At 43.4% G+C, this 25,179-nt stretch overlaps 1 protein-coding gene across 1 annotated transcript in view; it reads left to right on the forward strand.

Annotated features, from left to right (window-relative positions):
- The window catches only part of LOC147461495 (uncharacterized), a 54,598-nt gene extending 30,000 nt beyond the window's left edge, over positions 1 to 24,598 (forward strand). Inside the window, exons 2-7 of the mRNA XM_086509038.1 lie at positions 14,179 to 14,294; positions 14,447 to 14,515; positions 14,616 to 14,684; positions 14,766 to 14,840; positions 22,616 to 22,699; positions 24,000 to 24,598. Coding sequence (XP_086365164.1) covers positions 14,179 to 14,294; positions 14,447 to 14,515; positions 14,616 to 14,684; positions 14,766 to 14,840; positions 22,616 to 22,699; positions 24,000 to 24,098 — 512 coding nt within the window. The 3' untranslated portion in view covers positions 24,099 to 24,598. The remainder of the gene's footprint in view (positions 1 to 14,178; positions 14,295 to 14,446; positions 14,516 to 14,615; positions 14,685 to 14,765; positions 14,841 to 22,615; positions 22,700 to 23,999) is intronic.
- The last annotated feature ends 581 nt before the right edge of the window (positions 24,599 to 25,179 follow it).

Below are 25,179 nucleotides of genomic sequence, written 5' to 3' on the forward strand. Positions count from 1 at the left end.
TCGAGCCGATAATCGACCATGGTGTTGTTCTTATGGTAACAAGGGATTCCAAGGAGGACGTCACAACCTTCCACGGGCATTATGTAAAAGTCCTCGTGCCCCAAATACCCCTGACAATGCAACCAAAGTTTGCCAATGACAGGTGTAATGGCTATGTCTCATCCGGGTGCCGCTAGAACTGCCTATGCTGGTGGTCCCATCCGATCGGGTGTAATCTCGAGCCGCGCCGCCAATTCAGATGAAATGAAGTTGGCCTTGGAACCTCCATCGCAGAAAATCAGGGCTTCTTGATCTTTCACTTTGCCCCAAGCTCGGCAAAGTTCTGTACTTTCATCAATCGTGCTTGGGTCAGTACCCATGCAATCTGGAACTAGTCTTGCTTTCCTCAGCTGCTCTCGAACTCTCTGGCATGTCTTCATGTTGTTCTTGTTGTGCCTTTTTAGGGCATTTCGCGGAGACGTGCTCATGTTCTCCGCATCCAAAACACTTCCCTTCTTTGATGTAATTGGCCCTCTCTCGAAGAGTGAGCCGGGATCGTGTATCCTTGTCTTTCTTTTCTTGGGAACTCTTTCTCTTTCTACTAGAAGTCTGTTGGGTTCTTTGAGTGAAGATCTCATCAGTGGGGTAAGTCAAATTTCCCGAATGTATCGCAAAACCTCGTTTCGCATGACCCATCAATTCATGAATAGAATTTGACTTTTGTTCTAAGCAGTAGTCTCGGATCTCTGTAGGAAGTCCGCAGCAAAACCGCTCAATCTGCTCCTTAAACGAGACCTTCTTAAATGAAGAGGTTGGGAGAAAAGAGTTCCAAAATCTCTCGCAATAAGCGTCCAAAGAATCTCCCTTGGTCATCCGAAGACGATTCCAAGCGGTTCGTATATCTCGCTCGTACTCTCGAGTCAGCCAAGAAGTAATAAAGAGCCTTTTGAATTTTAACCATTTAACTGGAGCTTCTTGCCTGTGAAGAAGAGTGGACCACCATGTTCGAGCATTTCCCTCGAAGAAAGGTATAGCCCTCCTAATCTTGGAGTGCTCTGAGTAATGCCCTCCATGAGAAGGCTATGTCAAACTGCTGAATGAAGGCCAAAGCCCTCGGAGCATCTTGGAACCCAGAAAAGGAGTCAAACTTAATCGAGTGTTCACCTTCTTTGAATTCTTTTACTTTCTTGCTTTTATCTTCGAGAAAGTCATATTGGTTGGCTCTGTAAAAATGCTTCTTCTTTGCATAAAACATGTAATCGTCGAAGCCCAGACTGTCTGAGGATGACTCCTCTGTAGCATTGTCAGAAACTGGGCGAAATTTAGGCTTCTTTGCCTTTTTCTTGCCCTTTTTGAAGCTTTGCTTTTTGCTTCGCTTTTTACCTTTTTTGTCTTCCTCGCTCGAGTTAGAAGAGCTAGAAGAACTGTCAGAAGGAGGAGAAGAAGAATTGGGTAGTCCTTCAAATCGTACACGCTTCTTCTGCTTTCTTGCCGATGCAAAAGAAGATCGACCAAATAACCCGGGACGTCAGTCCCTTTCTTGTGCTTTTTCTCGTGCTTTTTGGATTTGTTGTTTGCATCCAAAAGCCGGTTGATCTGTGTCTAAACCACCTCTTGTAATTCTTGCTCTGTAAAACATCCTCGAAGAAGGAGGTTTCTTGATTGCCGGTTTGATGGGTGGTTCTGTGGCTTTCGGCCACTGGGTGTGCACTTCTGCGATGGATTGTTGAGACAAAAATTTTGTAAAGCAATTTTAATCATCTGCTTTGTTGCCTCGTCAACCAGCTATCGACGTTCCATCTCTTCAATCTCAAACTGAGTAGGCCGAGGTGGGCTGTACTCTTCCTTTGTTTGATCATGAGAATCTTCTTCGCGATCTCCTCCCGCACTCGCAGATGTAGAAGAAGTCGATTATTTCTTGTTGGAATCCATAAGTGCGGCGAGAAAAAGGATCGGATCTCCCGGTAGAAGAAAAATCGGCTGTGCTGATACCACTGTAACAAACTTGTGGCCCAAGTCAAGATTCTACCGTGACACAATAGAGATTCACTTCAAAACAGTTCACAAAGACGACACGGCCCGGCGTAGTTCCGTGCCGAGAGGTATTGGCCCCAAAGATTGGTGCCCCTTTCGGTATTTCTTTTTATATTAATCTGTGTTCAAAGTACAAGAGAGTAGGTAGGCACTCACTCTCAGACTTTGCGTCTAGATGCTTTGAGTAATGAGGCCTAGCCCTTATTTATAGGTACAAGGGATGCCCAATAGCAGAGCCCCAAAATCTTTTAACTCAAAAGCAAAGTTCCCAAAAGCAATTTCCTTAAAAATCTTTTATCCAAAAGCTGCTAAAAACAGCCAGCATAATTTGTGCAATTCCGTACGGACTGCCACGTCAGCAACGTGATTTGCCACGCAATTTTCGGGGGTCCGAACAATCTGCCATGTGTCAGCGTATCGGCACCTTATCCGGGTTGTTGCCATGTTACCAGTTTGTGACATGTACACACGGATTCAGTGCAATAGAAGTGTACATTGCTTGACGAATGTTAAAGGTACCATGCTCACTTCTATGATAAACAGAAATGACAAAAGTGTGAAGATTTCATTAAGTCATTTATAGTCATGTTTGATAGTTTTTCTTACGGATACATGCGATGATAAAAGGGTGCTAATCACATTAAATCATCTGAGGAATATATAACAGGGATGCAATCGAGGACATTTGTGATTTTAAGATAGGAATATGTCACAAGACTGTGACAAACACTAACATTATTTGTTTGTTTCCTTCCCTTGATTTTTATTTAATTTTTGGGACCCTCTTTTTGAAATCACAAATGCCGAGACAATGCATGGCCAATGTGAAATGGCCGTTGGCCAAGAGTTACACTCCCAGGGCCTTGCACTCCCAGGGGTCAAGGCCAAGCAGCCACGAGATGGTTGGGCCGAAACTTACTGAAATCCGACTAGTGGAGAAGTGGCTAGGCTCAGTTAAAGTCTCTAAGGTCCTCGACAGGACTTTATAAGCTGGAGGGGGTTAGGAATTAAACCAAATGGGGAAAACTGGACACATGTTAGTAGGAGAGCAACGTGCAAGCCAACACACCGTTCAGAAGGTCTCTTCCCAACTGGAGGCGCCCAAATATGAGTATATAGGCTGATTTTTATCCTCTGTGAGTGGATTTTCAGGTTTGAAGCTTTAATGGAAAGCTTGCCTTCTTCCCTTGTCTCATGTAGCGCGATGATTTGCTTTCGTGCATCTCTCTCTCCCCTTTGCACATACGGCAATCTGCCACTAGTTGGGCTACTAAGATGACCATGTACAGTTCTGCGGGTTTTATGCACGTTTGCCAAGGCAAGAGCCTTTTGAACAAGAACCGAATAAGCTAATTGCTAATCCCCCATAGATACGCACAGTTCCATTGCGACAAATTGGAAAACGGAGAGTTTTCTTGCATGAAAACTCGTTAATTGTTTCATTGCATGCTTGAGCTCCCGAGACACATGTAGACGTGCTTGCTCTGCTTAAAACGATCCAAAACAAAGGATTACAGCTTGCTGTGTTTATTTGCAGGTTTAGGGTTTCACACCTAAACTGCAAGATAACACCAAGGGAGCCTCGGGGAAGCCTTGGGGTGCTCATATAGGGCTTTGGGCACGTGACAGTGACCAAAACAGGAATTACAACATGTTGGAATTGACCTACAACTCACCGAAAATGCAAGGGAATCTGTCCTAGGCGTGTACTTTTGACCTACAGGGGTTTTGGTGTCGTTATGTTGCCGAAATTGGGTCAAAACCTGCAATTTCATCCCTTGACAGGTTTGGACAGCTTGGTGAGTGTTTGGTGTAAGTGTTCGGGTTGTTTGTTTGCAATTGAAGAAAGAAATACCCAAAGGGGCGCCAGTCTTTGGGGCCAATAGGGTGTCATTAAGGCTACAAGTCGGTTTCACTAGGTAATGATCTTTTGATCTTCTGATGCTCCCAATGGGGACGAAGGGGTTGCTTATATAGGTTCTTTCGCAATTTGCCCTACCTACTTTTATAAATGTCATGTCAAAATCACTTATTAATAAATGACTTAATTGACTGTTCATATGCCTGTGCTCTTAAGTGACTATACTGTGCAAGTGAGGGTATGTAACTATGACCTGCCTGATCATGCACCTCCTCCTAGAGGCTCACAAAGTGTCAAGCTAGATCCTAAGCTAACTAAGGCCGACGCTAAACTGTAGCAGTAGCTTCTCCACGTGGCTCCAGTGCAATGCACACATGACATTAGTACTTCAATACAACTGAAACAAAGAGAGAAAAAATTCACAGAATAGACACGGAATGGTGAATTTCCACTTCTAGCCCAAAAACCCTAGCGCCCCTTTCGGTGTTTTGTTACCTTGATCTTCAAAAGGTACAACCACTGGGAGGAGCCCTCTCTTCAATCTGCAACTGCTAGACTGACAAGAGCCTTCCCCCAAGCTCATAATTAAAGGCCACTGCCCAAAAGTATATAATACAAAAAGCTGGCATTGCTACAAACAGTCGCGCCCAAAAGCATCCCTCAATTTGTACAAGATTTTGCTATCTAAATCACGGTGCAAATCACGGATCTCGATTCTCCGTACGGCTTGTCACCACATCATTACTTGTGAAAATCCATGTCAGCATTTTTGCGACATACCTCCCCATTATTAAAGGAAGAGTAATTAACCGCGACTACACCTACAAAATTCGATCCGAGTCTTTAGTAGACACTACCTTCATGTATACATGCCGATAACTATCATGATCAGATTGAACATTCTCTAGCATGCATTACACAATGCAGTTCTATAATCAGATTTCTATCTAGTCATTTCATCCTCACTATTCATAAGAACTCTTGATATTCCGACGTAGCAATATTAGTCATCACATGCAGATCACACTGACCTTTTTGGGGTGCCTTAACGCACTAAGACCACGTATCCAGTCTATCTCATACAAATTGGAACTATTGATGGACCAGATTCACATGCTTCACAAAATGCTATGCAATTGACATAGATGCACATATGCAATCAGCAAACATAAAGACATCTAGATACAACCAAATGCTCCCCGACCGCAGCCTGCGTTGTTCATGGGGTTCCATTTGGCATTTACAACTAATCGATCCTCGAAGCGTAGTTTGCACGGCTTAGAGGTTCATCAAACAACATTGAATCTGGTATTGCAACCAAAGGCAAAGAAGTTCAATCGGCACCAAAACAAGATCAAACAGGTTCAAACAAGATTGAATCTGGTATTGCAACCAAAGTCAAGGAAGTTCAATCGGCACCAAAACAAGATCAAACAGGTTCAAACAAGATTTAATCTAGTTCAAACAATTCCAAAATTGTATGCAAAATCTCAAACAAGTGATTCTTCTTGTTGCATAAGAGTGGATCTCCATCCCCTATGCTCTCAAATTCTTGTAAATCCATCTTCCTCTATCCTGCTACGTCCTGTCCGCAAAACAAATATAAGAGCATCCAAAACATAATTTTGACACATGCTGTTGAAAACCCTAATTTTTATAATTGTCGAAATCGAAATTTGTTTGTGTCAATGCGTAGGGCTCGTCGAGAGAATCAACTTTGGTTTCTGCCGCACATCCAAATTCTCATCCGGTGAAGAGATTTTCAGAGGTCTCTATAACACAGGAAAGAACAGAAACGAACTCTTGTTTCTTCATCTTCTCTTTCTTTTATCGTTTCTTCTTCTTCCAACTCCATAACTTGAAAGGTTAATGTAGGACCTGTTTGCTTGTCAAGACAGCAAACAACTGACGCTCTGATACCAGTGTAATGGTCAGGGGGCACCACGTGCCACTCGTGTGCTTGTCAGAACAGCAACAAACGAGTGACGCTCTGATACCAATTTAACGGTCAAAGGGCATCATCTGCCAATTGAAAAGATCAGAACGGGAACAGACTTCAGCACTTCAACACGACTTAAACAGAGAGAGAAAATTCACACAATAGATACGGAGTGGCGGAGGTCCACTTTCATCTGCTTTTTTTCAAAACCTTGGTGCCCCTTTAGTATTTCTTTTATAATGACCTTCAAAAGGTACAATTGCCGCGAGAAGCCCTCTCTTCAATCTGCAACTGCTAGACTAAGAGGAGCCTCTCCCAAGGCTTATATTTCAAGGCCACTGACCAAAAGCATCCGACACAAAATGATGGCATTGCTCCAAAAGCACTTGCTAAAAATAATAGCGCCCAAAAGCACGCCTTAATTTGCTTAAGATGTAACGGGAGGGCACCATGTGCCAACGGAAAAGAACAGACTGATAGATTTTAAACACTTCAATACAACTGAACTGAAAGAAAGAGAGCCCACATGAGACATGGAGTGGCGTAGTTCCACCCACAGAGTGCAATAGCCCCAAATAATGGTGCCCCTTTCGGTATTATTGCTTCAAATATTGTGACTCTTGCTCTAATTCTGCTCCCGCTAGAATGCCAGAGAAGAGACCCACAGTCTATATATAAAGGCCCATGGCCATTCAAAAGCAGTTACATGAAAAGCCGCAAGTTTAAAAGCATCTGGTCCTCCAAAAGCTAGCGCCCTTAGGGACCGTCCGTACAGCACCGCCACGTCATCAGTCTCAGCAATTCGCGGGCGTCTGTACATTGCCACATTAGCATGTCAACGCGAAATCCGGGCTGTTCGTAGAGTTGCTTTGTCATCAGCATGTCAACGCAATTTTCGGAGTGTCCGTACAACAGCCACGTCATCATGCTCTACGCAAGATTTGTGTGTGTAGAGTCTTGCTTTAGTTTAGGCCCCGTCGGATGGGGGTACCGTAAGTTGTTGGGGGCTAGGATTTTCATCCTGACCCTTTTTTAATAATTAGGCCACTCGACGAGGAACTGTAAGTTGGTGAGAACTTCGTCTTCTTCTACTTCTGCTAGGGTTTAGATCTCATTGCTATAGTTGACGACATTGTTCTTATGGTACCAAGGGATTCCTAGGAGGACGTCACATCCTTCCAAAGGCATGATGTAAAAGTCCTCATGCCCTAAATACCCCTAACAATACAAACGAAGTGTGCCAATGACAGGTGTAATGGCTCTGATACCACTGTAACAAACTTGGGCACTCCAAGTCTAGGTTCTGTCGCGATACAAGAGAGATTCACTTAAAACACTTCATAATTTATAGAGTCGACACTGCCCGACGTAGTTCCGTGCCAAGAGAGATTGGCCCCAAAGACTCGCGCTCCTTTCAGTATTTCTTTTTATATTAATCTTTGAGCAAAGTACGACTCATGCGGGTCCTCAGCTCTCAGACTCTGCGTCCATATGCTCTGGAGTTTGAGAAGTGAGGTCCTTGGGCTCCTTATAAACTTACAAGAGATGCCAAAAGCAGAGCCGCAAAAGCAGGTAAACTTCAAAGCATTAACCACAAAATCAATTGGTCAAAAATCTGCAAGCAAAAAGCATCAGCGCAATTTGTGGAATTCCGTACAAAACAGCCACGTCAGCAGTTAGCGCAAAAAGCGGGATTCCGTACTGGTTGCCACGTCATCAGTCAGCGCGTTTCACGGGCGTCCGTACAGTTGCCACGTTAGCGCGCTGTACAGCCTGTTAGTGCCATTTGCGGACGTCCGTACTGTCTGCCATGTCATCAGACGTTCGTGTGTGTGTTTGGGGCACTGCCACATCATCAGTTTGTGACACACTGACTCACATGTAGCACTACAAACATCACGGTACTTTGCCTTTGTGGAAGACAAGGCAACTGTTGGCTGTTTCTTGTTACTCCATCAAATTGCTCCTGAGCCAAAAGAAAAGGTGTAACTTGTAGTCGACTTTCGTCCGTCTGAATCACCTCCTTAATCCGAATCACTCGATTCTCGTAGAATGATTTGGGAATCCACACCTCCAGCCGCATAGTGAATGCTTAATGACTTGGTCGCCTTCAAATACCGCAGGGTCCGAAGAGCCTGCTCAAATGTAACTTGGCGGGTTTTTGCATAAAGGAATTGAGAAGGCCCACCAGAAAACTGACATCAAATCGGGTGTTGAGAACCCAAATGAGAGAACCAACTAGTTTCCAATACTGTGTAGCATCTGCTACAATAGGGAGATCAAACGGTGACAACCTCTGATTGGGATCCATGGGAGTAGAGATAAATTTGCACTCGGTCATACCAAATGCTTCCAACAATTCCTGGATATGCGGCTCTTGAGAAAGGAAGATGCCCCCCTCTATCTGCCAAACCTCCAATCCAAGAAAATGATGAAGAAAGCCAAGATCTGTCATCTCGAACTCCTCTGTCAAGGTTTCCATAATATTGTAGATGTGCTCAACATGGCTACCTGTAATCATAGGATCGTCGACGTAGAGGATAATGAGTGTCATTAATCCTCCCTCACGATAAATGTACAAGTTTGGGTCAGCAGAAGATCGTCAAAACTCGAAAGGAGTGTCAAAGGAAAAATGAATCGATCTTTTGGTACCACGCTCGAGGGGATTGCTTGAGGCCATAGAGGGCCTTGAGAAACCTACAAACCATGTCTACAAAGTTTGGATCCTCGAACCCTGGAGGTTGTTCCACATAAACCTCCTCCTCTAGATCACCATTGAGGAATGTTGAAACCACAGCCGTCTGAAAAACCGGCCACCCGAAAAAGACAGCAAGGGCAAAAACAATCCTTATGGTCGCCATCCGTGCAATCGGTGCAAAGATCTCCCGAGTCCTCGTAGTCTACATCGGGTTTTTGGGAAAGTCCTTTGGCAACTAGTCTTGCTTTGTGCTTGTCCAAAGAATCATCAGGTTTGTACTTGGTCCCGTAGACCCATTTGACCCCAATCACTTTCCGCTTGGCGGGCCGCGGAACCAACACCCATGTGTTGTTCTTCGTGATGGAATCAAGTTCTTTCTGCATAGCCAACTTCCACTTTGGTTGTGAAAGTGTCTCCTCAAGTGTAAGAGGAACTCTGTCTATTGATCACTGTAGACATCAATGCATAGTTCACCTGAAGTAAAGGCTCATCCACCTCAGCAAGTCGAAGTCGTCAAGAGCGTCATGTGGTACAGGCTTCACGCCAATCGGGTGGAAAATCTGAGGTTGCTGTATCTCGCTAAGTCTCCAATAGCCACTTCAGCAACTTGTCGGGCTTGCTCCCCGTGGGAGGAGCTTGTGGTATATCTGGCTCTATTTATGCATTGTGATGAGAACCATTGTCATATGCATCATCAAAAATAGGTGCATGCTCCTCCGTAGCCTAAGGGACAGGGGTAGGAAAAGAGGGCTCATCAATGGAAAAATCAAAATCCGGGTCTCCAAGAATCGGCAAGTCAAGGGTTGTCGTGGAAGGCTTGGGAGTGGAAGCCCCCTCTGAAGGTAAGATCTCGTCGAAGACAACATCACGGCTGAGTACAACGTCCTTCTCTGGATCATAAAGTCGATATTCCACCGAAAGAGAGTTGTAGCCGAAAAAAACATTTTTCGGGTCTTGGGATCAAACTTCCCCCTTTGCTCCTTCAGTACATGGACATAGGTATCGCTCCCAAAAACCCAAAAATAGGAGACGCCGGGCTTCTTACCAAAATAGGCTTCAAATGGTGTCTTCTTGGGCATTGAAGAGGTTGGAGATCGGTCGTGGTATGGACAGCCGTCGCAACTGCCTCAACCCATAAGGACTTAGGTAAATCTCGATGCTCAAGCATGGTCCGTGCCATTTCTACCACTGTCCTGTTCTTCCGCTCCACAACTCCATTCTAGGAAGGTGAATTGGTATTTGCAAGCTCTTGCTTGATACCATGGTCCGAACAAAACTGAATAAAAGCATTGGAAGTAAACTCCCCACCTTTGTCTGATCGATTAGTCTTCAACACTTGATTGCTTTCCTTCTCCACAAAAGTACGCCAATTTTTGAAGAGGCCAAATGCCTCGTGCTTGTGCTAAAGAAAATATACCCAAGACGGTGACTAAAATACACGAAGCATCACAAATGAAACACTCGAACAATGCGTGCTAACTAATCATTCGAACACATAATACTTCCTGTGGGGGTTCTTTGGACCTTGACTCGAGAGCCAAGATCGGTTCTTCGTGATTGATCAAATCTGCAATGAGGTTAGCTTTACTAGACAAAGTATCAACTAAACCATCATCCTTGTGAACAATCACATCTTTATCATGCAAATCATCATGCTCGTGAATAATCACATCTTGATCATGCATATCTTTATCATGCAAATCATGTGTGTCGTGCTTTGGAGAAAACGAGACTGAGAGAGTCTCCTTCTCCTGACTCTGTTCAATTTGCGCCTGCACACTAGAAAAGAGTCGGAACAACTCTTGCATGTGTTGGGGTCTTTGTTCGGCCGCCAAGCGCACTTCCTCGCGCTCGCGATCCAATTCGGCTCTTCTTTCTTTGTGTTTACGATCCAATTCGGCCATTCTTTCTGCTTTTCTTGCTTCGCGTTCTAACTTCATGTCCATCACCATCTTGTCGAAAGCCTCCATAGGAGTTAGTGCAATCCTTGGCGTAGATGGGGAAGGGGGAGGGTCGGAAAAATCTCTTGGTGGGGAAAACTCTTCTTCGCTACTCCCATGCTCACCACCTCTATGTGAAGTATCCATTCCGCTTCGGGTGATGACCATCCACTGAAGTCTTGGGTTCTTAAGTTCACAAGGAACTTGGGTTCTTGTGGGTCGTGGGTTCTTGAGGGTCTTGAGGTTCTTGGGGGTCTTGAGTCTTGAGGTTCTTCTTTTGCTTGCAATCTGTGTTAGAGAAGGATCTTCTCTTCACCCGAGTTTCGCCCTTTTTCGCGGGCGCACCCCTTGGCGGCCTTGCGCTCACACCAAGGTTGCTTCTTCCCACCTCACGTCGATTGGCCGGCTGCTAAGTGCACGGTCCGCTCTCAATGAGTGAAAAGAGGCACAAGGGGAGGCTGGACAAGCCCTTCTTTCTTGGGTTTCCTGGCACTCTTCGAAAAAAAAATTAAAAATCGACACGCCCAAGAGAACTTGGGTTACGTGCGACCGCAACAAGCAAAAAAAATTATGTGGTTCTTTCCTTGAGTGATACAGAAAACTGCCAAAGCTCTGATTTACTTACGGAAGGGAGAGCCTTCCGTTCCTTTAGTGAGAGAGTGCAATGGACACAAACAAAGTGGTGAACAATGTGAATGAAGGTGCATGAGACTGAGAAATAGAGAGAGAAGAATACGACACCAGAATGTTGTCAAACCCTCCTCCGAAGGCCCGACTCTCTATGGCGAGAGTGGTCTACTATTGATTGCACAAATCTCTACAATGCTTGGACTTTCCGACGATGTCAACGACGACGAGAGGACGGGCTGAAATCTGAAATCTGCAAACGTTTATCTGCTGAATTTTGACTCTATGTCGGTGACGATGTTGATGGCGACGATGCGGCTGCGACGCGCTGAAAACGCAGATGCTGAAATCTGCGTTTTCCGGGCTGAAGCTGCAAACTGTGGCGGATTTGACCGTGCGGCGAGGATCTACTGCGGGAAGGTGAGATCTGCGAGGGTTGGGACTTCTTCTGCGATGTCTGACTGCTGAAAACTGAAAACGCTGATGCTTCTTGGTGTTCCGTCGCGGTGAATCTGCAAAACGCTATGCTGATGCAAAAACGCTAGGGCTGAAAACTGATCTTGCGGTGGAAATTTGCTAACGCTAGGGAATTTGCTGTGTTGCTGCGGGAATCTGCTATCTTGCTGTCGTCAGGGCTGGCTGATCTGCGATGCAAACGCCAAGGCGGGTCTTCAAGGCAAAAACGCTAGCCTCTTGCAGATGCAAAAACGCTAGGTCTGCTGCTGGGGGGTCCTGTTGAGAAGTTGCCTGTTGCACCAGAGTTCTTGGTGCCTCTTCTGCCAGAAATGCTAGCGCTAGGGTTTTCTTATATAGTTCCTTGCAAAATTTTCCTACCTAGTTCTCAACAAAAGTCACTTAAAAATAAGAAGTGAAAAATGTCAAAAATAGGGAAAATAGGTCTATGCACTGTAAAAATGCTCCTGATGGGTTCTAATGGAAATCTGATGATCATGTTGTGTGCAACCAGAGGATATGCATCTACTCTAAGTGTCTAGACATGCACGGTCTGCGAACAGACTCACAAAAGTGCCATATCACTTCTTATTCTAGACTGACTGAACTGAACCCAACCCTTGTCATAAAGTAGCTTGTCCACGTACACATAGGGTTAGATGTGCACGTGACAGAACCGCTCCTCCCGGTCCAAAACCATTGGAACTAGCTCGTCCCAAGTAATAGTATTCAGCCAGCCATTGGTAATCAAGGAAGAGTAGAAGTTGGAGTACCGAGGAGGCAATTGGGCGAAAAGCTGAATGGCCATGTCCTTGAACTCATAAGCTTTTCCATTTGAAGTATCTCCTCTTGAAGCTCCTGCATCTTGTTGATGTGATTGTGCATGGAAGTGTGCTTCGCATTCAAGGTTCTCATCTGCACCTCGAGGGCTATCCGCTTGGAGAGACTCGATCATAAAGGGAAGAAAGCTGATCTCAAATTAACTTTGCATCTTTCATCAGTCGTATATGGCGGATCACCGATGGTGTATTGTTGAGGATAATGAAACCGGATCCGAGCATTGATACGCTCTTATAACTTCGCTCCCTTTGGGTCCTTTGGCTTTTGAAAGTTGCTCGAGACAAAACCTCCAAGCTCGTAAGAGTCAAAGACCGCCATCATGGTGGCTTCCAAATGGCATAGTTGTCTCCATTCAATTGCCGATTCGAGGGAAAGGTAGGGAGTGTAGGTATCTTGATTGGTTGATCACCTACGCCGGAGTAGAATTGGGACCAATCTCCCCATTCTTCATTGATGGTGTTAGTCACCGCCATCGATTCCATCCTCATGGTTCACCTCATCACCATGGGCTGAATAGGTGTCAGAATCATCATTGTTCTCCATGGTGTTGGAGAATTTGGGCATGTGATAAGGCTAGGTTGAGGGTAGAAGGTAAAATTTGAAAATTTTCCCACTACAGCTGAAATCAGTCCCAAAAGAGTGAAACACGCAAAAAAACCAGAAAACTATCTCTTTTCGTCGCGAAAAATCAGCACCACCAACTCACACAAATCACCGATCCGATTTGAGAGCACGCAGTGGCTCTGATACCATGTCAAAGGTGCAACGGAAAAGGGTGAATTGGATGAGAAACTCGTCTGCAACCTTGAGCGAGACACCTCTCCGTGACGGGCAGCCAATAGATTTGTATCTATCGCGATGGATCTCCTCGCATCAAGGTCCTAGCACGTACCGCCCATTGAACGGGCACAAGCACACACTATGGGATGTGGCACACCGCAATGGATGTGCACACGTTGTGTAAGGGAAGCGCTAGCAGTAGACGCCCAGCAAGAGAGAGGTCGATGGTACCACCAAAAACGCTAGAGAGAGAAGATGCACAATCTGCAAAACGCTAGCAAGACAAAAACGCTAGAGAGTGAGAGAGAGTGCCCAAATGCTGGATGTCTGCAGTGAACAACATGCCAAAAGTACGAGGGGGGGGGGGGGGGGGGGGGGGGGGGGGTTGCTGCCTATATAGGCAAACTGAAAGTTTGCCCTACCCAGCCAGAAAACCCCACGATCCCAATAAATGGCTAAAAATGCTAATAAATATGTAAACTCACTTAGAGTGACCTGGGACACATATTTAGCAGCAGAACTGCAGAAGACTCAAGACTCTGACCCCGGGAAACCTTAGGAACGAGGGTCCCGCCTCATGCCAGCCTACCGGGTGAGCAACACAGTGAAGTGCACCGCCATGAACAGGTATTTCTACCTCAAGTACAGCCTGGCACAACCACAAAACAGCCCCCACTCCCTAATTTTCCCCTCGGAGATACCGGAGCTACCACCGGACAGGAAACCGAACTCTTAACAGAATTGTAGATTTGGCTCCTTCCCACAAAGCGTGTTGCAAGGGCTGTCACTACTTGTTGGTTCAATCGATGGAAGCTGAGGGGGACATTTAATTCAGAGCTTGGGGTGAAAGAGCCTTAAGACACAACCTAGTGTAGTTATTGGTTTGTTATGCTTTAAGGGGAACCGTTGGTCCTGTCCATCAAGCTCTGTTCCTGCTATAAAAGGTAAACTAGGAACTTTCTAAAGCTGTTCTTCCTATTGAGTGTCAAAAAATCAAAGTCTCATCAGGGTTTGTTCTGATTTGTAGGGTGCTACTTTACTGATGAACAACCCGTAGCAAATGAATTTGAAGTTATCAAAGGTCCGAAATGGTGTCTTGGCTATGAAACAGCCCCAGAGTCTGAAGAGAGCTTTTCTGCAGTGGTATTCTCAATCAACTCTGATGTTTCAACCTTCCCCTTTCCCTACATTAGATAGAATCGCTCAATTTCATAGACATAATTTTGCATTTGTCGTGTGCAATTGAGTTTATTGCAATGTAAGTCACCCAGATAACTTAATTTGCCAAATTACAGATAGGTGCTGGTGGCTGGAGCATAGCTCTTACTGCATGTGAATTCAATGACTTCTGCCAACTAATACAGGTAGCATTCCTCTATGCTTGTACGGAGACCAACCTCTGGTATTGAGCAGATTGAAGCTTTGCTGCAATTAAGGAAGCATTCATCAGTTTTTTGGTCATAGACTCTTCGCAAGGGCATTGCCACAATGGACGAGGATGGGTTTATTGGAAAAGACGATATCTCTATGCAAGTAACGAGCTGCAGACCTGGAATATTTTTGGATTCTTTCTGTGAATGTTTATGCAGTCTTTGAGGCTTTATGAGTTTTCAGGTAGAGAAAGGAAGCGTCTGGATGGAATGCACTATACCAAAAAAGAGAGTAGCCATCTTGCAAAACTTCTGGAAGGTTCATATCAAACTTACTGATCTCAATTTTTATGTTGTATTTGTCATTATGACCGAAGATTTTCTGCATTTGGTGTAGATGAGTGCCTTTATCTTTTTCTTGCTTGATGTGCTAACAAGATCAGTAAACTCAACAGTGAGCGATGCAATGTGAGCTAGGGGGCATCCAGTGAGCACAGGAAAGGTAGTAATCAGGTATATGCTAGCGGATAACCTAAACGATCGTCAAAAGTATTACGCAACACTATTTGCCTAGGCTACAGAAGTCTATGCCATTCTAAGAGACACAATCTGCATATTAGAGTCATCTTGTGGAGTCAACATAGCATCATCTATGGATGCTTGCCCACAAATTACTTTCCAGTAAAAATTAGCCCATTCAGCTGTCCTGTGCTAGTGAGATGATCCATTTAAAGGAGCAATGAATGAGAAGCAATCGCATAAAGCAGAGCACTAGGAAAGACAACTTTACATTACAGGTTGCCCCAAGAAACATAATCATTAACACTATTGTCCATGTTATGGTTGATGGGGAAATGCCATATTGGTAAGGATGCAAACCAGTATGCAGGCAGTCTTGCAATCTGCTTATAAGCAGTAGTTTATAAATAATAGGCATCATCAAGAAAATGGTCACAAATTGCTATTAAATCATCGTTCTAAGACACTGGAAAGACTGATCACAAGATGCAAGATTCATTATCTGTTTACTTCATATAAATACTTCTTCTGGAGTTACCATCTCTATCGCTTTGTGGGTGAGAGTTGTCCAGAAGACAAATCAATCAAGCCATAGCTTTGCCCAAAGTGAGGGAGGAAGAGCATGCATGATCAAAGAGTGTGCCAGCCATCTCCTTCACTATCCTATTCTTCCTTTGCATAACACCGTTCTTCTACGTGGTGTAGGGAATGGTACTCTTCCTTTGGATGCTTTTAGAAGCAAGAAAGTGCTCTTAAGGCTAATAATTTCCTCGATTGTCAGTTCCAAGAATCAAAATTTTAACTTGATTTTTACCTTGTGCAATCCATGCTTTAAAGCTAGCAAGAGAGTAAAACTTCTTGAGCTGCAGCCAATAGAAGTATCTCTGAAACAACCTTAAGTGTCGCCTCTGCCCTGGTGCCCAACGAAAGGAGGATTGTGACACTCCATCAACACCTTTTGCCTCAAATCACATGTCACACACACCATGGTTTTTCGCATCACATAGCCTTCCTTGAGAGGATATCGTACAACTGTCTCCTTACTCTGTACCCTGTCAAGAATCTCACAAATTTGCTCCCGCATTGCATCAAAGTTCTGATGATGCACTGATGTAGCAACAATTATATGTGGCTTGGGAGACAATGCATCTGTCACAACATTCTTCTTTCCCTTCAGATATACAATGTATATGTGAAAATGAAACTGTGACAATATGTCGGCCCATTTCATGTGCTTCTCCAAAAGCTTGTTTTGGGACAATAAACTCCGAAGATCTGTGGACACTATACAGTCCGCCTCGAGTAAGTAATGCCTCCACTGAGTCAAAGCATGAATGACTGCTGAGAGTTTCTTTTCGTAAATCTGCGCAACCTTCTATGTCTTAGACAACCCCTTCTCAACGACAAGTCGGTGGTGTTTCCTTTTAGACCCCTTCTCAACCAAATCCTCGAAAGTTGATTGTCAACCAAGGTAGACGGGAAAAGACAAGGACTTTCGTTCTTTGCGAGAATAATTTTCGATACTTCATCGTCTCATTGACCTTGTGTTCCACTGCTCAGTCAAATTCTTCAGGAGAAGTCAAAAAAGAAGGCGTCATATCAGATTTAGGCTTTGATTTGACTTTCGTTGCCGAGATATTTTACATATTTGGGATCCTTTCAGTACTTCAGAAATCGCTTAGCACAAGGGCGTGCTTACAATTTTCTTGAAGATCTGTAAGTTTTGGATCCTCCATCAGAGATACTTCAAGTTGATCCTCTGGCTCTTCGTCAGTTGACGTGCCATTGTCAGAATCCGCATTGCCATTATGTTCTTCATCTCTGAAAAATGTGGTTCGGATGCTTTCACGTTCTTGGTCGGATTGTCTGTCAAAATCCATACCATGTGCTACAAAAAGTCAGATTGGATTCTCCGTTAAATAAGAATTGATTGAATCTCTGGTACCACTGTAACCAGCTAGGCACTAACAAGGTGCTGATTCCACAGTAAAACACACGAATAGAACTGAAAAAAAAATAACTTTTGAACTTCAAAACAAACTGAAATCGTGACACGAAGTCGCGGAGTTCCAATCTACCCCCAAGTCTGGCACCATTTTGGATACTTCTTTTTGTATTAATAGTCACAGAGTATGATTGTCAAGGAGACTGTTGTTGAGGTGTGCAACCATGCATTGATCTGCTAGAGGAGAACCCCAAGGCACTTATTTATAAGTCGTGGTACAAAAGCAATTGTGCGCAAAAGCTAGGTGCCCTCCAAAATTTCAGGGTTGTTCTCATACATTGTAGGAACAATCCGTCCCATTCATTAGTCTAGTACGATTCCGTCCGGCAGGTTTTTAACATTTTGTCTGGTCAGTTGACTATTGACTGCACGACTTTTTTCAGCAGCTCTTTAGCCTTGCATTAAATGCCTTTTGGGGCAATCCCTTGAGAGCATAGGACGCTCCCATGTGAGATGCTCAAGAGTCAAGCCCTTGCAAGTTTTGGAGAGGAATTGGTAGGCTTAGCCTTTACCTCTTTTGAATTCACACACACTTGAGACTCCAATGCTCTCTCTCTCTCTCTCTCTCTCTCTCTCTCTCTCTCTCTCTCTCTCTCTCTCTCTCTCTCTCTCTCTCTCTCTCACACACACACACACACACACACACACACACACACACATTGACAATTTGACATAATAGAATCCAATGCTCTCTCTTTGTCCCTCTCATAGGTACATGGTATCCATTTCCATCTCTCCCTCTCATAGGTACAATGGTATCCATTGCTCTCTCTTCCTATCAACATCTCCATGGCCTCCAATGCTCTCTCTCTCTCTCTCTCTCTCTCTCTCTCTCTCTCTCTCTCTCTCTCTCTCTCTCTCTCTCTCTCTCTCTCTCTCTCGTTTTAGTTTAGTTCTTTGTAACTTTGGAATTTTCGTACTCAGACATGATATTAGATTCACCAATTGTAACTTTGTTGGTCTCATAGGTCATTTTGGCCTTTCGAAGACGTTAATATAACATTTCATTTCATTTCATCTCTCTCTCTCTCTCTCTCTCTCTCTCTCTCTCTCTCTCTCTCTCTCTCTCTCTCTCTCTCTCTCTCTCTGAGAGTGGCTTCACACAGGTTAGAGATTGAGATCGGGAGACATACTGGTGTTCCCATGGAGGAGCGAGTCTGAGAGTGGTCAGCTGAGAGTGGCTTCACACAGGTTAGAGATTGAGATCGGGAGACATACTGGTGTTCCCAAGGAGGAGCGAGTCTGCAGAGCCTGCACAGAGGAGGTGGAGAGTGAGGAGCACTTTGTATGTAGATGCAGAGCATACACTGAGATCAGAGGCAGGTATGAGGCCTTATTCAGAGGACAGCCCACTCTCCGAGAGATCATGGACTCTCGAGATCAGAGACAGCTCGGACGTTTCTTACTAGAGATACAGAGCCATCGGGACACACTACTACAGCCACACACAGCTACACAGACAGAGAGGAGACAGTCGCAGCTCACAGACTTCTTTCAGAGGATTGCCGCCCCTCCCTCACCAGACACTCAGAGGGGAGTGACACTCCCACAGGCGGAGGTGAGCCGAGCTAGACGACGACCACGAGTCACAGGCTACAGGGGCGCGAGCTCCCACCACCGACAGATCGAGGAGATCCGAGCCCGGGAGCGCCGCGAGTGGCTCAGATGAGGGCCGACCCGACAGCTTTCATCCGGGTAGCCTTGGCACCAGACCCGCCCATGTACCACATCTTACATCCCCCCATTAGTACAGGATGGAGCTAGATAGCTTAATGCATTCTCATGATTGTACTACCTTGAGCATATAGACATGCATATACCCCTAGAGATAGAGCTCCATCCATCCCTCCTCAGATACTCCACTACCTACATTCAGTTCAGTTTTGTATCAGTATCAGTTTTTGTTTCATTTGTCTTTCCGATAGACGGATGACACACACACCATGTACATTTGATTTGTCTCATAGGCCGATTTCGGTCTGACATAGACGTTAAAAATCTTTCTTTCTCTCTCTCTCTCTCTCTCTCTCTCTCTCTCTCTCTCTCTCTCTCTCTCTCTCTCTCTCTCTCTCCCCCTTTATATTCTTGTCACTTGTGACTCTTGAGTCTCGATACTTGTAGATTATAGATGCTATTAGCCTAGGCCCTATTGCTAAGGCGTAAGTTCATGTAGTCTTGATGTATCGCATGTGGCAGGCATAAGCGGCTAAGTCCTACTACTTAGAGTCTGGACTCTTAACTTTAAGGCTTAGGCAATGGACGTTCTTACCCGAGACCATGTGAGGGCTGCAGCACAAAGGCATCAGGATTCATGAAAACTCTCTCCCCCTCTCTATAGTTAACTTTCTACCAGACACAAAGATACACACATTCAAAGTTAAAAACAAGGACTCGTAGCATGTTCAACTTCATTCATTGCGCATACACTACCTAGTACAGATGGCTTCATTGACCTATATGATTTGAAATTTAGTAGATATTATAATCCAATGACATTAGATGCTAATTTGATTAACATATGTGTAACTACTATCAAAATTCTTAGCTATAGGCATCGATGTACCTACAACTCCACAATTTTCAAAAGGAAATGGAATGTAATAGCCATAAGGAAGATACTCCTGCTTCTTATTCGGAATCACCCACTCTCTTTTATGTGACTTTTGTTTTTCTTAATAATAGAAAAAAAGCTTGAAACTGATACAAACCAGATTGGATTTATCAGCACTAAACAACACAGAGGAATGGCTCAAGAGGGTATATGTCATGGATATACTATGGTGCTATGTAGCGGGCTAGTTTAAACTAACTCCAGATTGATGTACATGCATCAAACAACGCGACACGCATAGTTGAGCGGGAGGTGTGTGTTGGTCAAAAACCAACTCTCGATTAATTTGTCGCACAAACCATCGCTAGATGCCAAGCGTGAATTCCATGAAGAAATTATTGACATCATCAAGAGAAAGAAGCAAACACTTGGAGAGTTTATTCGCCCACAAGTTGAAGGTGATACTATGAAGACACAAGGAGTACAGGTGCGTGCTAAAGAAGGTGATGAAGCTATGGTAGAATGCTATCAGTCTTCTTGGAATGTAAGGCAAGTGAAATTTGTTGATGATGGGGAAGAATCTCAAAGTATTCTTAGGAGACACTATTCTAGAAGCCATTGAGCACGAGCTACTATAGAGACATTGGTCAAGGTAGGTGATCTTGAAGAACCATTTGTTGCCTTAATTGACCATGGTTCGAAAATAAATATAATGTCAAAAATTCTTTACAACAAATGTAAATGGGCAATGGACAAAGAACATGGTTGGATGGTCAGAGTGGCAAACAATTCATCAGGTGAATTGTATGCAACATGTCCAAGTGTAAAGGTGACAATAGGTGATGTAAAGGTCGAACAAAACTTATTTATATAAGACATATCTTCTTATCATCCTATCCTTGGACAACCCTACATTGTGGGAGTTCAAATGGAAACAAAGGTAATAAATGATGGTTCAGCTATGCCAGGATATGAAGCAAAGATGGTAAACGTGTTGTTCAATTTCTCACAGTTTGTGTAAACCATGAAAGAAATTGTGACAACCTCGGAGATCATCCTCTTCCAAAGGTGATCAAAGAGTTTCATGATCATATGGAGATGTTGGGTTTTGGCCAAGTACCATTCTAAGCGGGATTGCAATGGTACAGAAAGAAAAAGGGTCTTGCCTGATCCAAAAATAGGTGAAACTTTCTCAATAGACTCCTTGGTAACAAGGAATAGATCAGTATGTTTTACAAAACTTGAAGATTTGAAGAGATGTGAGAGGCAATATGTACATAATGTACAAATAGGCATGAAAGAGAGTGGGTTGCTAGAGCCTATTGAAAATGTTTTGGGTTTGTGTGAACAAGTTTCTTTTGTAAATACTATGGGTGATCTTGATGCTATAATGGAGTCTACATTTTTTCTATGTTTTGTGATGTATTTGTTGTGAGTGTATCCGTACGTGTAAAATCTGTTGCAACATTGTGTATTTTTTCTATGTTTTGTGATGTATCTGTTGTGAGTGTATTTGTACGTATAAATCTGTTGCAACATTGTGAACAAATTAAAACTTGGGTGTCTTATAAGGATGGCACCATTAAAAATTTAATTTTTAACGAGCTGGAGGGATTATGTCTGTAGCATTCCATCGTTGTTGAACTAGTGCATCAAAAACAACTTGATCTGAAATGTCAGACCCAGATGTTTTCGATCAAGTGAGATCTTTTGCATGGTGTGTGCTGTTTTGTTCTGAGCATGACTGCATGAAGTGACTGTTGATATGTTTTCTTGATTTTTACGTAGAGACTGTACAGATGTTTGCTGCTAATGTCGCAAAATTGTGCAAATGTTGGCTGCTGATGCATGGGTTGCTTTTATATATAGGACGTTTTTAGAACTGCTTCTTATGGGTTGCTTTTTGCATCAAGAGCTATAAAGGAGCAGCCATAGTGCCCATTGTATTCAGATTCTGAGAGTTGTCTCTCCGAACAGTGAGCAATTGTACTTTGCTTGATAAATAAAGAAAATAGTGCTAGGGGCACCTACCTTAGGGGTCCACCATCTCTGTGAGGAACTCTATCTCTCATGTGTCTTTTGTAGGTGTTCCTTTATTCAGTTTTGTGCAGTTTCCTGTTGTATCAGACACTTCGCCCGTTCTCTTTCACCTGCCAAAGTAGTGTCAGTCAGTTGCAAGTGGCCTACTTTGGAAAAGAGTTCTGTTTGTTTCCCTTCAACACTTGAAAAGCAAACATGATGAGTCTTGTGAACCTTGGGCGATCTGGGAACCATATTCTTTGAGGAGTAGCAATAGGGACATTCCCCAAGTGAGAGTGCCACTCACCGTCAATAATAAGTGCTTTGGTGGTAGCAAACAATAGGCGTAGGTGTGACTTATGAGGCTGCATATTAGGAGTGAAAGACTGGGGACTCTATAAACTTTACCTTCTTGATAGCAATGGAGGGAGGCCTTGTATCAATCAGCTTAATTGTTGGTCCCCAAAGTAGAGTAGAAGACCTTTAAAGTTAGCTTTTGAGACAAGGTTTTGTAGAAAGTGTAGGTGCATGTGGCACATTATTCAAAGTCCGCATCAAGAAAGGGGGGGGGGGGGGAGGGGGGGCTGGGGCGGGGCGGGGCGCTCCGTTTGCACAGTTTATAGGAAGATGGTGAAGCTGTGGGGAAATTGCTACCCACCACCAGGAACAACAGAGACACTTTTGAGGGGCAGTAAAGGATGAGGTCGCTGGTAAAGAGATGCGGATGGAGTATTTTCTCCAAATTGTGACAACAGGAGCTATTGGGTCGCGCAAGAGTATTCCGGTTTTCTAGCCCCCCGATTAAAATCGCTCTTTTCAAATTTGGATGCCTAGGTTCCTCAAGAAATTCCAGTTCTATTGCAAAGTAGAAAACTCTGTATCTCATTGTAACCTGTTTACTTTCTGGTTTGATGCTATCTGATATAAATGCTTGTGTAGCAATATGCCTATTACCAAGTCCTCTCAAACAAAGCTTTAATCTATTTTCTGTTTGGAACAGCTTGGGAACTGGGGACTCCTTGACAATCAGCAGATGTCAGCCTTCGAACTTAGATTTGTGATTTCTGGCCCAGGGAAAAGGCAGGTGTGTTTTTGGAGCAAGAGTTTCTCTTTTTCAGAGAACTGGATTATGAGGATGCTCAAAGTTTGTTTCTGAATTCACGGATCTCTTGTATGCTATGAAGATTTGTTTTCTTGTTTAGTCCAGATACACTGTAAGATTGTAGGAGTTGACACGATGAGGAGCTAGTTGACATGATGAAGATGTGGCTGCAGTCTCAGGAGGTTATAAATCGAGTGAGCGTACATGTGAGACTTGCACTGGACCAACTTGTTCCATGCTGAAAAACGTACTAGTCCGGCAAGGCTAGTCAAATTCGGGAAAAATGTCAGGAATCTGGAGTTTGTTAACAGTATTTCTATATCCAGAAAAACAAGGTGAACTCGAAAGATCACGAAGCCATGCTAAATCCTACAAACCTTTGAGAAATGCATCTTAGCCTACACTTCTGCCCTTCAGGAGTCCGAGAAAAAAGATGAAGCAAAGGGAGAAGGAACAAAATTTTCCTCGTAAATCTTTGAAAGTGTAAATTTACAAAGAACATGATTAAATATTTGAAAGTTCATCTAGGATAAGCCTTAAAGGGAAGTGTGTATGTTTAGGGAAATGTTTTTGAGGAAGGTTGTCTAAAAGAAAGTGATGACAAAACTCAAAAAGGTACATGGAGTGATAGTACACTAGGGGGGAAAGGCCGAAGGGGAAAGTTGGCTTGCTTGCTTTCCGTCCATCTTTTTTGTCTCCGTAGAGTCTAGCAGAAAACGGTTTGTAAGGCTGCCTAAATAAAGGAATCTTGGGAGCATCTTAAAGTGAAGATCCCAAATTCCAAGTTTGAAAAGATTAGTCTTTTCAAACTTTAAAGCCCCACTTGGAGGACACGTGTCCATCACTCAGAGATGCACGATCTTTCAGGTTTCTCCCAGGCTAATTTTCGACCTCTTTTCTGTAACTTTTGCAAATCCAAGTTTTGAATTTTGGTGAGGGGCTACAATTTGCAGCTCATAATTGTCACATGTAGAGGGCTATTTTGTTTCCTGGAAGACTTTCTCTGCGCCAGCTTCATTTTTTAGAGAGTATTGTTAAGCAGAGTATTTTTAGTGATACGTTGTGTGTTTGGACTATTGATGTAATTTTTTGATAGGTAGCTTATTTGAGCCTTAGCTTTAGGCTTGCCTCTCTGTTTCTCTCAGATGAGAGATCGTTCATCGTATGTACTGGTTTGGTCTCATAGGCCACATTGGCCTTTTAGAGAGGTTAATATACTTTTTTCTTTCTGTTTTTTCTCATTACATGTTCAATATCTCAAATTTTGTTCATGACTCTGCAGGCTGAGGGGTATTGGCTTGCAGAAGCTGTTATGGAAATGTTGAGGAAGATTGATGCACTTATAGAGCAAGCCCAACCCTTGGTATCTTCTAGCATATGAAAACATGGATGTTTGGCAAGAAAAGTTTTGTTATGCTGGGGGGTCTTGATGATGATATAAAGATGGTCAACGCCCAATATTCAAGTGGTGCCGATGCTACAAAAACATGAGATGTTATGCAAGAAAGAGACTTCCAAGTAGGAATTTCGGCAACTTGCAGATTCTTTCTGATATTGCTTTCTTTTAATCCCTGCAGCATCAAATGCTTTTATACAGATTGAATGTTTGCAGCTCAAGTGCTTTCTGCACTTAAGGTTTCCAAGCATATCACCTGAAATAATGTCCTGGGTCCCCAATTGATTGACTCTTCTTTGTAATCTCATGTCTGAAAATGGACCCGAAAATCGATTCGTCAGCAGAATCTCTTGCTCTTGGTGATCAAGGGAATTGTATGCTGGGTTATGCTCAAGAAGAAAGGACTCATTATACAGCTTTCCATTCTTCCTGATGCTATAAAATGGTTCTCATGTTTGCAAATGCAAATCAGCAAATTTTGTGCTTGGGCTTCTAGTGTGCAGTGTTAGTATGACCCATTTGGGAAAACTATTTTTGTTTTGCCGTGGGATATTTATGAATTGAAAGGAGTATTTTGTCTTCGATGGTATTGTGGGTTAATTGGTTTTCAAACACTTGAAAATTTCCAAACGATGGTGTTTTCTAACACTTGCTTTGAAAGGACAAAAATGTTTAAAAACATAGATGTTGCTTGGCTACGTTAGTTATGCACATAAATGATTTCTTGGTATACTGAAGAGTGGCTTTGGTCTACAAGTAACTTAAGGACAACATTCCAATTAGGAAACACGAAGTCAAACCATAAGGAAAATAGGATCCATAAACTTAGCCAAATACAGGAGTTCTTTGATTGTAAATGATTTTCTCATGATTTCTTTAAATGAAAATAATTTTTGGTAAAAGCACCCAAATACCCTTGAAATTTGCGAAAATTCTCAAACATATCCCTCGCATTTTGCTAAAATACACTTTGTCAATGTTGCAAACATTTCCAAACACATTTTTCTTTGCAATTCTTTGTAGGAAGATTGGCCCTTTCTCAAAAGAAGATGATAGGTCTAATACT

The sequence above is a fragment of the Adiantum capillus-veneris genome, chromosome 3 (assembly GCF_014529385.1).
Source record: "Adiantum capillus-veneris isolate H3 chromosome 3, ASM1452938v2, whole genome shotgun sequence".
Classification (NCBI taxonomy): domain Eukaryota; kingdom Viridiplantae; phylum Streptophyta; class Polypodiopsida; order Polypodiales; family Pteridaceae; genus Adiantum; species Adiantum capillus-veneris.